This window comes from Plasmodium vinckei, assembly GCF_900681995.1.
Source record: "Plasmodium vinckei vinckei genome assembly, chromosome: PVVCY_01".
In the NCBI taxonomy this organism is placed as follows: Eukaryota; Apicomplexa; class Aconoidasida; order Haemosporida; family Plasmodiidae; genus Plasmodium; species Plasmodium vinckei.
The window spans coordinates 19669-35076 of record NC_051293.1 but is presented as its reverse complement, the minus strand read 5'-3'; the positions used below and the strand labels follow the sequence as shown (position 1 = coordinate 35076).

General features: G+C 21.5%; 4 protein-coding genes across 4 annotated transcripts; 2 read left to right on the top strand and 2 right to left on the bottom strand.

The window, feature by feature from the left end:
* Nucleotides 1-1580: 1580 nt before the first annotated feature.
* Nucleotides 1581-3026, bottom strand: PVVCY_0100090 (fam-a protein; the record flags this gene model as incomplete). The annotated part of the gene is made up of 6 exons (XM_008628592.2): nucleotides 1581-1604; nucleotides 1758-1988; nucleotides 2082-2185; nucleotides 2356-2425; nucleotides 2515-2752; nucleotides 2896-3026. 6 exons carry the CDS (start codon nucleotides 3024-3026, stop codon nucleotides 1581-1583), a joined length of 798 nt encoding a protein of 265 aa, XP_008626814.2.
* Nucleotides 3027-8024: 4998 nt separating this feature from the next.
* PVVCY_0100080 (CIR protein PIR protein) lies at nucleotides 8025-10283 on the top strand (the record flags this gene model as incomplete). Its single annotated transcript, XM_037635014.1, has 3 exons — nucleotides 8025-8084; nucleotides 8216-9925; nucleotides 10008-10283. 3 exons carry the CDS (start codon nucleotides 8025-8027, stop codon nucleotides 10281-10283), a joined length of 2046 nt encoding a protein of 681 aa, XP_037490001.1.
* Nucleotides 10284-11372: 1089 nt separating this feature from the next.
* Nucleotides 11373-12275, top strand: PVVCY_0100070 (fam-b protein; the record flags this gene model as incomplete). Its single annotated transcript, XM_008628385.2, has 2 exons — nucleotides 11373-11441; nucleotides 11598-12275. The coding sequence occupies 2 exons, from the start codon at nucleotides 11373-11375 to the stop codon at nucleotides 12273-12275; spliced, it is 747 nt and encodes a 248-aa protein (XP_008626607.2).
* A 704-nt stretch (nucleotides 12276-12979) lies between these two features.
* Nucleotides 12980-14648, bottom strand: PVVCY_0100060 (fam-a protein; the record flags this gene model as incomplete). The annotated part of the gene is made up of 6 exons (XM_037634952.1): nucleotides 12980-13054; nucleotides 13211-13441; nucleotides 13532-13635; nucleotides 13805-13874; nucleotides 13969-14206; nucleotides 14350-14648. The coding sequence occupies 6 exons, from the start codon at nucleotides 14646-14648 to the stop codon at nucleotides 12980-12982; spliced, it is 1017 nt and encodes a 338-aa protein (XP_037490000.1).
* Between the last annotated feature and the right edge of the window lie 760 nt (nucleotides 14649-15408).

The window sequence follows — 15408 nt, the reverse complement described above, 5'->3', positions numbered from 1 at the left end:
TGAAATCTATGTTTTGGGTTAAATATATTTTTTATTATTTTGATTTAAATACAACATTTCAGCCAAACTAAATAGTAATCATATATATGAGGATATAAATTATAATTAGACTCAATTGGGATAATTGTCTACAATATAATATACCTTCAGGGTAATGGGCATATTTTTAATATTAATTAAGCATATTACCAATATATAATAAGTAATCATAAAATATTGGTCGATATTCGACAATACAACGATATCTATAAAATGCATTTTATGCATCTAACATTTTTAGTAATATATGAAGCATACACTATAGATATAAAATAGTAAAATATTCTACAAATAACGAATATTGAAATATTATTTAATGTGAAATCTTATGTAATAAATATCATTTTTATCGAAAAGGTACATAATAATATATTTTATTTGAACTAATAATATTTATATTAGGTTATATATATACAAACATATGCAAGCATATCCTATACCATTTATTAATTTATTTTTTTTGTTAAATTTTTTTGTCTATAAAATAAAATTCGATTTTTTGGAATTATAAATTTAATTAACTTATATTTTTTGTAAAATAACCAAAGTTCAGATGTTTATGGTACTATATTTAAAGTAAATGTTAATATGTAACAATAATAATAAATAAATTTGTTTATTGATATAAATGATTATGCTCAATGAGATAAATAAAATATTATTTTTATGTAATAGTTGAATATAAAATTATAATTTTTTATTTTCATAATATATATAAAGATTGCATTTTCAAGGATTATTAATGTCTGATTATTATTTTTTTTCCAAAACTCTATTAATAACAGTATTTAATAATATATAAAGACTTTTTAAAAAATATTTTTATTATAAATGAATTATTTATTATTGAAAAAATGCTACAATTTTTCTAAAATGTAAAATATGCATTTTAAATTCCTATTATATGCCACATACAATTGTTTTCTATAAATATTCAATAAAAATTATATACAAATATTTGTTTTATTGAATGAATAATAAATCAATACCATAAAATATATCATTGTTACATATATGTTAAGGATCCAATTTGAAATATGCGATTTTATATTTTAAAAAACTGGATAAATGGAGAAAGAGTTAAAGACACAATTTAAGAGTCAAAAAACGAAAGATGAAAACGAACCATTAATAGCTTATTTAGATGGCATAAATTGATATAATTAATACATGTCTTATTTGGAAGTAATTAATTTTCAATGAACGTTATTTTGTTTGAAAGAATAGCTAAAATCACAGAAATAGTAAAAGACAAACACAACTTATCGATTTTGAGTACAAAAAGTGAATTATCATAATAATATGAAAATATGGCATAAATAAATACTTTTTATAAATTATAATACTTACGATTGTAGTTTTCATGAATTAATACATATAGATACATCTTAATATTAAACGACATAAACAAATTATATACACAAAACATTATTATAATGAAAATAAATCGTATTATTAACATAAATCTTCTAATTTTATGGTTCTTAAAAATATATATGAAGGAAAAAATAATCTAAAGCTTTTCCAATAATGCATTTTTGTTAAAAGGAAGAATGTCCCTGAATCTAAGAAAAAAAACATAAATGGATAAATATGTAAAACGTTAAAAATTTTCAAAATATAGCATATATTATAAATATGTATATTTCGTTAAAACGGTATTTTTTTAACAATTGTGAAATAAATTATTATATTATTAAAATTGGTATATCGCTTACAGATTCGATATAGGTGATTTCAAGATTATCGCCTTTTTTTTCAATGATGTATCCAGCTAAGTTCACATATATTCTTACATAGTTTTTATCTGTAATATCATTTTTAGGTTGTAAGAAAATTTTGTATAAACCTGCAAAATCTAATATTGGGTTGTTATATTCTATATTGGCATGGTTCCTATCATTTACATTTGCTGAAGTCATGATAATTATAGTTTTGTCCTTTGATATCTACAAAATTAATAAAAATATATTGCATAAATTATTGTAAATAATATGAGAAATACGATTTATAATGAAACAGAAAAGGAAAGGTTTCCTTACTTCAGTCTTTGAAACGAAAGCATAAAAATACTTCTGATAGCCTTTAGAATCTTTTTCGCAAATTTGGCGAATAAACATTAAATTTGGATTGTACACTTGGAGAACTATTCAAAAAAAAAATAATTTTGCATTATGTAAAATAAAATATTATGAATTTGAAGATATGAAAAACAATAAATAGTATCATATAACAATAGCAACAATAAATCATGAAATGTCGAATAAGTAGTAACGGTATTATGCCAATTTGACTAATTGATTATGTTTTGTATACTTTTAGCAGCGCCTTTATTGTAAATATTGGGGGCATTGGGATTCCATATCCTGTTTATTATGGCATTATACTAATGGAAACAAAGAGAAATATATGTATATAAATTATAATAATTTTTTAATTTGGCTAATATATTTAACATTGTTCATTAATTGATACCTGACTGGAATCATAAATATTTAAATGAGCTTTTATAATATTTGTCTCGTCGTCAAATTTTTTTATATAATAAGATATACTATCAGTAGGATTTTGTAAATATGGTTCATAACCATCTTTGGTTGTAGCATAGTATTCTAAATATTTTACAGCATCGTTCATAATATTGCCCACTTTTATAGCTTTTTCAGGGAATTTACATAATAAGTGTTTGTTTTTTTCATATATTTCTTCTGAACTGTCATTGAGAAAAATGAACATATTTTTAATGTATACAAAAATAAAGTTATTGTATTTATATTATAACATTTTTGTACAAATGGATATTTAATATGGTCATAATGAAATATGTAATATGTATATATTGTTGCATTTTCTTACGTAGCATAAGGACTTAATGGTTGATCTTTTATATCTTCTCCTGGAGCAGGTTCAGCTGCAAGGGCTCCATTATTTGCATATGCGAAAATGCTTAAAATAAATAAAGCGGTTTGAATATAAAATTTATTCATTTTGAACTTTAAAAAGAAAATATTAAAATTTATATTAGTATTTTTTTTAATTAAAAATTAATAGCTCGAAAAATAGCATAAATATTATTAAAGTAGAAGCAAATAATTTTATCCAATAAAGTATAAAAAAGAAATATTTATTTTAAAAAAATACAAATTATTATTTAAATAGCAAAATTTATTATTTTATCATATTTATAAGTTTAATATATTTTTTATTTAAATAATTTAATCATAAAACGGCGTCAATAGAAGAAGATTTCATAAATAATGAATATCAAAATTTTTATGATTTATAATTTCATTAATATTATAATATTTAAAATAAATAATTTTGATTATATTATATAAACGATATTTTTAATATATAACATTATGAATACGTAAGTTTTATATTTTTATAATTGATTAAACTCAATTTAAAATTTATAAAACGTCTCATTGCATGTGGAATCACATATATATATTTTATTTATATGTAACAGAAAAAAATTGTTGTTTTTACCTATAGAAAATAAATAATTTAAAATAAAAACATGCAAAAATAAATTTAGATTAAATCTATTGTACAAACTTATTTTCTTATAATTAAAATAATGCATTCTGTACAAGTATTGATTGTTATTTGAAAAAAACATAAATATAATTTTTCGAAATTGTATATCTATATCTCTGATGATAGTAGTTATTATATATTTATATGATGAGACATACATATAAATTAGTGCATTATTTTATTTATATTTTAAATATTAAAATTAATTTTGTTATATTAAATATAACTGTTTAGTTAAACAAAAATATTCAGAACAAATATATACATTTTTATGTATTTATAATAAATTGTTATATATATTTTGTATGCATTTAAAATAAACTATATTATTTATTTTTTTTATTATTTATATTAAAGTAAAAATAAAATATTAAACATTGTTAACTTATAATTGCAGGATTATATTTTTTTGGATGGTTTAAAATAGCAGTAGCATACAATTCTATTATAATATACTTTCATAAATATCAAATAATTTGTTTATATTAATCAAACTTATACAAATTGTATAAGAGAATATTGCTAATAATTTAATATTAAATAATATCATTATTATTTTACAACAATAATATATAAAAAGGAAGATAAAAAGAATAAATCATATATTATTTAAAGTGTATTGCTTTGTGGAAAAACTTTTTATAAATAAAAAAACGAATAAAAGGATATTTAGTTTAGTTTGTATCGTTTTGTATGTCATTTTGGCTGTATCAATAGATTGCTCGGAACAGAAAGTTGCCAAAACAAAATATAAACTAGTATATAGAAAATTATATAATAGTGTTTATTTACATGCTGTTGCATATATATTATTATATTTATTTCTAGAATGATCGATTTAAGACATCTGACTTAAGAAGTAGAATAATTCGTGCTATCAAAAAAATAAAGAGAAGTAGCAAAAAAAATGTTATAGAATCTCAACGAGAAACCCAATTAAATAATAACAATAACAAGGATTATAATGATGATAAAGATGAATTTTATTATTACAAACATATCAGAAATAAAAAGGGCAAGCGAAAACCATGTTGTTGTGGTTTGATTACTTATTATGGTTAGATATATGATTAGGCTCTCCATTTCTATATTTATGTATTAATATTTTAAGTTTATGGCTGAGTGTATAAATGTAATAATAAATACAATTTATAATAAATACATTGCTAATAGAAAACTAATACATTTACTTGCATGAAATATATTTTGGCTTATTTACATTATTGTTTATAATTTGTGAAAAAATATTCCGAAAATAATTAATAATTGAAATAAGATTGATTCATTTGCTATAATCATAGTATTTATTATTTGCATGCGGATAACTGTATATTATATACATATGTTTATATTTTATATGCATATTTAATGTATATTCTGTCTTATAACTTATGTTTTCTTTATTATTTTATATAAAATTTGGCTTTAAATACTCAAATTTGAGTGCGACGCTGTAGATTCATTTTATTAATATATTTTGGGGTATTACTTTGTAAATGCCAACCTAGAATTTTGTTCTCTTTTTTGTAATACTACAAAATAATAATTAACTTTATAAGTATCACCTTGCAACATTTAAGAACTCATTAAGTAAAATATAAAAATATATCTCGTTAATTGAAGAATAATAAAAAAGTGTGAATTTATAGAAAATATTATTATATGTTATATGTACAATTAGCCAAAATATTTTAAGTTATTCACAAATATTTATTGTTTATATAAAAATGATTAAAAAAGTAGAAATAAATAATGAAACATAAAGTTGTAAAATCAATAAATATATATAATTAATTTTTTTTCGATTCTAATATTCTTGATACCGAGGTGTTTATGTTTTATGGGGCAAGGTTATGCATTATGGGTTATTGTTTTGTTCACTGTATCTGTGTTTTGAGCTAGGATTCTGAGTATATTATAATATAATTTTTTATAGTTTGATAATATTTGGGGTTTGTAAATGTTGATAAAATATATTTACCATTCCCATATGTTTATTCTCGAGATAATGTCTAAATATGGACCAAAAAAGGGGGCATATCCATTAATATGAAAGGGATCGAATAATATATTTTACATAAGTTACAATACCTTCATCGAATTCGATCGTATATATTACATGTGGCAATATTATAACTTCACATTTTATAATTTATTTCTAATTTTTGGCTAGCTATATATAAGAACCCTTATTATATATTATACAAGACGTGTTAACCAATAGCTATGTTGAACCATGAGTAACATAGTATGTTTCTTTATTTGTATCACTATTATTTCGATTTAAATTATATTATACCAAATAAACTGTAATAATAAAACTCATTTGGAACATTTATCTGCATTATAATATACCTTCAGGTTAATATGCATATGTTTAATATTATTTAAACATAATACTAATATATAATAGGTAATCATAAAATATGGATTCATTAAATATCGATCGAGATTCGACAATGCAGCATTATCTATAAAAGGCATTTATGCATCTAACATTTTTAATAATACAATAAAATTATATTATAAATATATGTATAATATTTTATTAAATTTTAACAATATATAATATTTTCGCTTTATCTTATTACTTTACATTTTATTAAAATTAATTAGTATTAATAGAAGTTTATTTATACACTTTAATTTATTTACCATACAGCATAATAACATATTACTCACTATTAATTTTTAAAATTTATATTTTTGAGGTATAAATATATTATATTTAGAATAGTTAAAAAATAAAATATAAAATATTAATAAAACTTGATATATATTTTGTTCTAATAATTTTTATGATAATTAAAAAAATTAGGTATATAGAAATAGGGTTATTATTATATGCTTATACATATAATATAGTAAATATTCTACAAATAATATTGAAATATTATTTTTTATTGTAAAAAATTCATATAATTAAATATTAATTTTATCGAAAAAGCACATAATAATTAATTTTATTTGAACAATAATATTTATACTAGGCTATTATATATGCACAAACTTATAAATTTATATTTTAAATATAGTAGTATGACGAAATAATATATGCTCTAAAATGTTTCACTTTAAAACAATGAAGCAAAGAAAACTATTAATTGGTTTAAAGTATTTCTCTTGAGTGCATTAATTACTTCATTGTAGTGTACAGTGGTATATTAGTAGCAGTAATAGTAACAATAATGGATTAGTATGCTACTAAATATGAACAATATATTATGTTTATTTGATGCACTATATGGGTATAAATTAGTTAAATATGCTCTTAAAGGTATGATAAGATTATAATTGTATGCATAATAAATCAAATAAAATACTACATTTTGTTGCTAAGTATATTTTATTATGGTGCTATGACATTAAAGTTATCAATTAATATAATAATAATTCCATAATGCTCGTTATAAATGCATCTATTTTATTATATAAACAAATAACGTTTTATTATAAAAAATATAACACATAATATATGTTTAGATTATAAGTATAAATGTGTACTTAAAATGGTAGATCATATTATATTGATTCTCAAATTAATTAATTATTCTAACCAAAATATTAATAGAATTTTAAAATTAAGTTATACGAAAACAATTATATTTATTTTCTTTATTGCTTAAAATACATTTATTATCATTTATATATTAAATAGATAATAAGAATGAAAAGAATAATATACATTTTATATATAATAACTATTACCCAAAAACTAATTTATATTCATATTCATTTTAATTGTAATAGCTCAATCAATATATTTGTATATTATTCTTTTTTAATTTTAAAAATTAGATACTATATACACTCAAAACTATTGATTAAGATAAATAATCATATTATATTTCATTTATTTAGAAAAGGAAATAATATTAAATTTAAATACAAATAGTGTTTTATACTTGTTAGAAATTATATAAAAAAGTGTAATATTTCAAATTGAATAATAACACATATCAATACATGACATTCAAATAATGAGATACAAATACATTTTTAACAATTATAGTAATAATACATTTTTAATTCTTTATATATTTATAATAATATAAATTGGTTATGCTTTTACTATAAATCAAGAAAATGGATAGTTCTCTAATGTAATAACGTATAATAATTAGAAAATGTGTTTTATTTAAACTTATTAAAATGTTACACAAAATAATACAATGAAGCCATTACAAATATTATTAAGAATAGCGATATTTCGCATATGATAAAAATGTTTCGAACAAATCACAAAATAAGGATACTTATCTAAATTGTAGTAAAAGTGAATATATGTTTTATTTTATTATATTGTTGTATATTAATTTTAAATTAATATTATTATTGAGAAAAATGCTAATAGTGTGTTTAACTACTGAAAAATTCACATATCAAGGCAAATAATTGGATAAATTTTTTGGCGTAGTATATAAGTTTTATGTAAAAACAATATGATGCCAATCTACAATTTAAAAACGAACTTACAATCCTATGGACAAACACTAAAAATGGTAAATAACTTTATTTTAAAATAAAACATATCTATCCTTAATTTTACTATGTTTAATTTACATTTAAATAATATTAAATTTTATTTGAATAAATTTTGAATTAATGCATATTTTTATAAATATTTTCTTAGTGTAAGATACTTCTCAAAGGTGATAGTTATTTTAAAGGTAAAGATGTCGATACGACGAAAATTAACAAAGAAATACCCATCAAAAGTTATTGCTATAATGATGATTGTAAAACAAATGGAGAACGTATTAATGCTTTGACCGTATATATATATATGGAATTCAAAAAATCAATAAGACAAACTGATTATAATACGTATGATGAATGCTTATTGATGTGGATAAGTAATATATTATTTAGGATACACGACAAAAGCAACCCCAAAAAGGTTAAAACACGTTATATTGATACTATTACTTTAAATAGTGCTTATGAGAAATATTTAAAGGATCATAAAGTAAAATTGAAGTATTGGGAATTTTTTGATAGTATAAAGGATTTGAAAGAAGCTAATCTTAGGTATATGGCCGAATTTTATAAATTACTTAATAGAATATGTAAAACAATTGGAGATTATAAAAATAACGGTGCTGGAAGTAATAATCTTTCTAAATATTCTAAAAATTGCCTTACTCAATATAGAAGCCTTTATTTAAGCATTTCTGAATGCGACTCATATCTTCGTTTATTGAATAAATTAAAAGGTATATATGATGATTTTAGAGTTTCTGCTATTAAGGAAAATAGTTCAAACAATAATTTAGAAACTAATTTAAAAAAACTTACAAAACCAAATGAAGAAGAGATGAACGCGGTGAGAAGTTTTAAACAATATAAAATCCCTAAAAAAAAATGTTATTCCCAAAAAAAAAAAACGGACCCACCAAGACCCCAAGCATCAAGCCAAGCAGCGGGCTCTGAAAATAAAGGGAATGTGGAGGGCACTACACAAAGCGTGCAAAAAAATGGACCCAATACATCAAAAGGTATAGATTCTGGAACAGGAAACACTAAAGATAATGCAAATATTGAAGAAAGTGGAAAAAAAGGTTCAAATAGTGTCACAACAAAACAAATTGCAGATTCTAAATCAGGAATCCCAAGTGACGGAACAGGAAATGAAAATTCCAACAAAGGAGGTGCAGCTCTTGGAACAGGAGGGCCAGGCAATGAAACAGATGGTGGACAAAGTAGTGTACAAAATGGTCAAGAAAGTTCAGGTGGTGGAACAAAAGATACAAAGAGTGTACAAGGTGATGTACCAGATGGTCAAATATCTAATGGTACCCAAGGAGGTGAAAATACAAGTCAAGAAGGTACAAGTGATGGATCAGGTAGTGACACAGGTAATCAAGGAGGAGATACAGGTGATGATAAAGGAAGTACAGATAATAATCCATTAAATGGAGGTGGTGAACAAGGTGGGCAAGATGATCAAAAAAGTCAAGATGGATCAAGAGATTCAGAATCTGGACCAGGTAGTGAACAAAATCCCACACCTAATGGCTCACCAACGCCTCAAAAACATACATCTCAAACTCCATCAGGAACGCCACACATTTCATCACCGTCGCCAGATCCTAAGGAACAAACTACCCCATTTCAATCGTCTCAGGGCACGTCTGGAAACCAAAATTCTGATCGAACCAATCAAGAAGGACCTAAAAAACCAGTGACAAGTCCAGTGGTTAAGAAAGAAAATATAGGAACCGAATTAAAAGGAAATGTAATAACAGAAATAGGTGGTGAATATGTATTAAAAAAATACAAAAAAATTGGATTGTCAATTATAGTTATTCTAATACCAATTACTTTAACTATTCTGCACAAGGTAAATAAAAGAAAATTATGATGTGTACTATTTTTAAAGTATTTCCTCATAAAACATTATATTTTTTCATAATTTATGTTAGTATTTGTCATCTGGATGGAGAAAAGAATTAAAGAAAAAAACAAACATGAAAAAGGTTATAAATTCAATTGGAGGAAAAAAACAAATACAAATAATTATAAAATCATCTAATCAAAAAAAGAATACTAAAAAATCTATAAATTCCGTTTATGGGGAAAAATCTCCATCATTAAATATATACAAGATTATGCAGGCTGATCCTGTACCATTTATTAATTTATTTTTTTTGCTGATTTTTTTTGTTTATAAAAGAAAGCGCGATTTCATAGAATTATAAATTTAATTAACTTATATTTGAAGTCGAATTCAAAAAATGCTAAATAGTAAATTTGTCTATTAATATAATTAATTTTTATAAAAGGGATCCAGGTTAAGGCTCCATTTCATATTTTATAATAAAACATAAAATAAATTTTCTATATGATGGAATTCTCTATTATAACAGGGTTATAATATTCCGTCTTCAATTATTATTTATAAAAGTTAAAATATTTTATTGTTTAAATAAAAAAGGCGTATTAACATTTGTTAAAGAATATGATGAAAAAAAAAATAATACCATTAAATATATTTCTTTTTTCGATTTGGAATAAAATGAATTTGTATCCTTTTCAATAAATTGGTTATATATGTATTATTTTTTTTTATTTAATATGCAATTTGATTTTGTTTGAATTAAATTTGAAAACATGAATATGCTATGCAATTTTAATAGAAATAATAAACATGATGTTGTATATTCTGAGATATATTTATAAATAAAATTATTACATACCAGTCGGTGAAAAAAAAATTTGCAAAAAAGCGGTAAATAGAATATAATAAATTAAAAACCATTTAAATGTAAATAACAACGACGATTTTTTTATGTTTTCATTATATGTTTGTATTTATTCATATAAAAAAAATATATGTATCTAATATATTATTATTTAATTGACACTTATTAATTTGTTCGTATGTAAACAATAATAGAAAAATATAAGTTTATAAATATACAACTTACAACCGTATCATTAAATATACCAATCTATTATAAATTATATTAAAAAACAGTTTGTATAACAAATTTCAAAAAAAAATTTTTATAGAAAAATTATTATATACATATATTTTTTTTACAATTAAAATATTAAAAATGTTGTATTTTTAGAGAAAAATTAATATTTACATATATAAATACTTTTAATAAATATAGCGAAATTTATTACAACAGCTACATTAATTAATTTTATAGAAAATGGAAAATTAATAAATGTCATAGTTTTTTATAAATATATTCATTTATTCATATATTTTAGAACAAAAAATTAATGAATATGGATCTACCATCATTATTTCGTTTATTTAATAAATAAAATTAAAAATGATAATCAAAATTTTAAAATATGTTTTGTTTTCAATTATTACTTGCTCTTTTGAATATGCCAAAAAAGTAAGTTACATACTATTTTATTATATTTTCCGTATCTATTTGTTTTACATTAACCTTATATTATTGTTTCATGTATCGGTAAAAAGTTTATGCTATGTTAAAGACACAATTAAAACTAATAATATATATATTAATGAATATTTCATTTGTTTGCAGGAATTATACCATATAAATGAGACAAGCATATACATTGAAAGGAATATAATAAATTTTAAAAATAATAGGATATTAGGAGATACAGACAACCAATTCGATTTAAATAATTTTTATGAGTCAACCTTGAGTCTTGCAAATCAATTTAATGACTACAATGATGATGACGAAGATATAATATATCTTCGAAATATTGTAGATTCACATGTAAAGAAGTATAAAGAAAGTAATACAACAGCCAATTTAAATAATTTAGATGGGAAAACGAAAAAATTAATTCATAAAATTCAAAAAGAATTAAATGAAGCAAAAAAAGAGCTCGATAATGAAAGGAATGGCGAATTATCAATACAACCGATACAAGATAAAAGAGTAATAAAAAAAAGTGAAAATATTTTTAAGATTGATGAAGATAAAATTAACGATAAATATAAAAAAATTACATTAAGTAATTGTTATAAGAAATTAAAAAAAATTTCAAAGTCTAAAAAATCAAAAAAAAATATAATTATAAAGATGATGTTGTTGACTGCAACACTTTCTGTGATAATATCATTAGCAATGACGGGGCAGACAATCTTATTTGCAATTTTTGTGGCTTTCATACTTATTATTATCGGAGAGGATGATCGGCTTCATGAATTACAAAGAATATTAAAAAACAATCGTTATTGTACTTGATTAAATGGTTAAAAATAATATATTTAATATTTTATCCCATGTAAGATTACATTTTGCACTTTATAGAATAATGAAATTTGATTTAATTGTTTGTTTTGTTATTATATATTTTTTAATTTAATATACAATCACGTTGTATAATTAATTTATCTTTGTTTATTGTTTGTTAAAAACTCATTTATCTTATTTCGATCTATATACTACATATTAATGGATCTGGAATTTACTCATTTTTAGTTAATACTTATAATTATTTTAAAAAACTTAATTTAAATGTATTTATTAATAAAATTATAAGCTATATTGGGGGATAGGGTTTAGATTTATTAATTTGTTTACGATTTTATAATATTTATTTGTCTATAAATGCTGATCAAATATATTTACAATTCTTATATGTTTAATCTCGAGATGGTGTCTATGTTTGTAAAAAAATGAGCAGTAAGCATTAAATGAAAGGAATACCATAAATAAAAAATCTTCATAAATAATAACAGTTATATTTGTAGCATCGACAAAATGAATCCATGCAGATGCATCCTAATATTAAAAGACAAACAAATAACATACAAAAAAAAGCATTCTTAAAACAAAAAAAAACCTTATTATGGTAATTTAAAGCAACATTATGTATGGAAATAAATCGTTTTATTAAATAAATTTTCTAATATTACAGTTCTGAAAAATCAATATGAAATATAAATTTATATACGAATATGATAGCACTTATAACATGATCCACAAAAGCAATTGGGTTTAATCAAAGAGTGTCCATCAATCTAAGAAGAAAAACATAAATTGGTAAATATATAAAATGTTTAAATTTTTTGCAAATTATAATATATATTATAAATATGCACATTTATTTAAAACAATATTTTTTTAACAATTGTTTAAATAAGTTATTATGTTATTAAAATTTGTATATCGCTTACAGATCCGATATAGGTGACATTAGCCATGCCTTTGTAATCTTGAATGTAATATCCAGCTAGGTTAACAAACGTTTTTTTTAATTTTCCTTTTCTAATATCTTTTTCAGAATTAATGTCAGTTTTGAATGAATTTGCTTTTTTTACGATTGTGTTTTCGTATTTTTTTTTGGAAGGGTTGTGATCATTTATATCTGCTGATACATAGGCAATTATAGTTGTAATTTCTGATATCTACAAAATTAATAAAAATATATTGGATGAACTATTGTGAATAATATGAAGAATATGGTTTTTTGGGGGACGAAAAAAAAATTTCCTTACTTGAACCTTTGTAGCTAAAGCATAAAAGTATTTCTGAGGGGATCCACATTTTTTTTTGTAACGTTGTTGTATTATTACTAAATTTGGGTTGTACACACGAGCAACTTTTAAAAAAATAATAATTTTGCATTATGTAAATTAAAATATTATGAATTTGAAGATATGGAAAACAATAAATAATATCATATAACAATGGGAGCAATAAATCATGAAATGCTGAATAAATAGTAACAATAATATGTTAAGTTGAATAATTATTTATGTTTTGTATACTTTTAACATCGCCATTATTGAAAGGACTGGGATGATTGGGATCCCATATCTCGTTTATTGTATCATTATACTAATGGAAACATAGAGAAATATATGTATAAAATTATAATCATTTTTTAATTTTGATTGAGTTTATAAAATTAATATTGTTCTTTTGTAGATACCTTATCGGGATCATAAAGTATATAATTAATTCTTTCAATATTTGTATAGTTTTTAAGTTTTTTTTTATATAAATTCACATCAGGATTATTGTAATTTGTATATGTTTTATAACCATTCATGCGTGAAGCATGAGATTCTAAATGTTTTACAGCTTCGTTCATAACTTCTTCCGCTTCTTTAGTTTCTTCTGGGTTGGTACATAATAGGTGCTTGTTTTTTTCATATATTTCTTCTGAACTATCATTGATAAAAATGGACATATTTTTAATGTTTACAAAAATAAATTTATTGTATTTATATTATAACATTGTTGTACAAATGGATATTTAATATGGTCATAATGAAATATGTAATATGCATATATTGTTGCATTTTCTTACGTAAAATAATGACGGTTTGATTTGGGTGTTGTAGATTTATTGGGAACTTTTCGGGGAACTTTTTGGGGAACTCTTGGGGGAACTTTTTGGGGAACATTTTGGGGAACTTTTTGGGGAACTTTTTGGGGAACTTTTTGGGGAACTTTTTGGGGAACTTTTTGGGGAACTCTTGGGGGAACTTTTTGGGGAACATTTTGGGGAACTTTTTTTGGAGCAGGATCAGATGCAATGGTTTCATTATTTCCATATGCAAAAATGCTTAAAATAAATAAAGCGGTTTGAATATAAAATTTATTCATTTTGAACTTTAAAAAGAAAATATTAGAATTTATATTAGTATTTTTTTTAATTAAAAATTAATAGCTCGAAAAATACCATAAATATAATTAAAATTAAAGCAAATAATTTTCTCCAATAAAGCATAAAAAACAAATATTTATTTTAAAAAAATACAAATTATTATTTAAATAGCAAATTTTATTATTTTATCAGATTTATAACTTTAATATATTTTTTATTTAAATAATTTAATCATAAAACGGCGTCAATAGAAGAAGATTTCATAAATAATGAATATCAAAAATTTTATGATTTATAATTTCATTAATATTATAATATTTAAAATAAATAATTTTGATTATATTATATAAACGATATTTTTAATATATAACATTATGAATACGTAAGTTTTATATTTTTATAATTGATTAAACTCAATTTAAAATTTATAAAACGTCTTATTGCATGTGGAATCACATATAAATATTTTATTTATATGTAATAGAAAAAAACTGTCGTTTTTACATATAGAAAATCAATAATTATAAATAAAAATATAAAAGCAAGAAAATAATATAAAATACATATATGCTTTATTAATAATTATATTAAATCGTTGTTTTGACATTTTTTTCTATTTGTTTTACAAAATTTCATCGAGAATACATCGTTTTTAATACAAAGGATGTCTATTATATTTTTAAATATAAAAATAATTTAATTTAATTTGAGGAATGCAGCTAATTTTATGCTACTAATATTATTATAATAACAGTATTT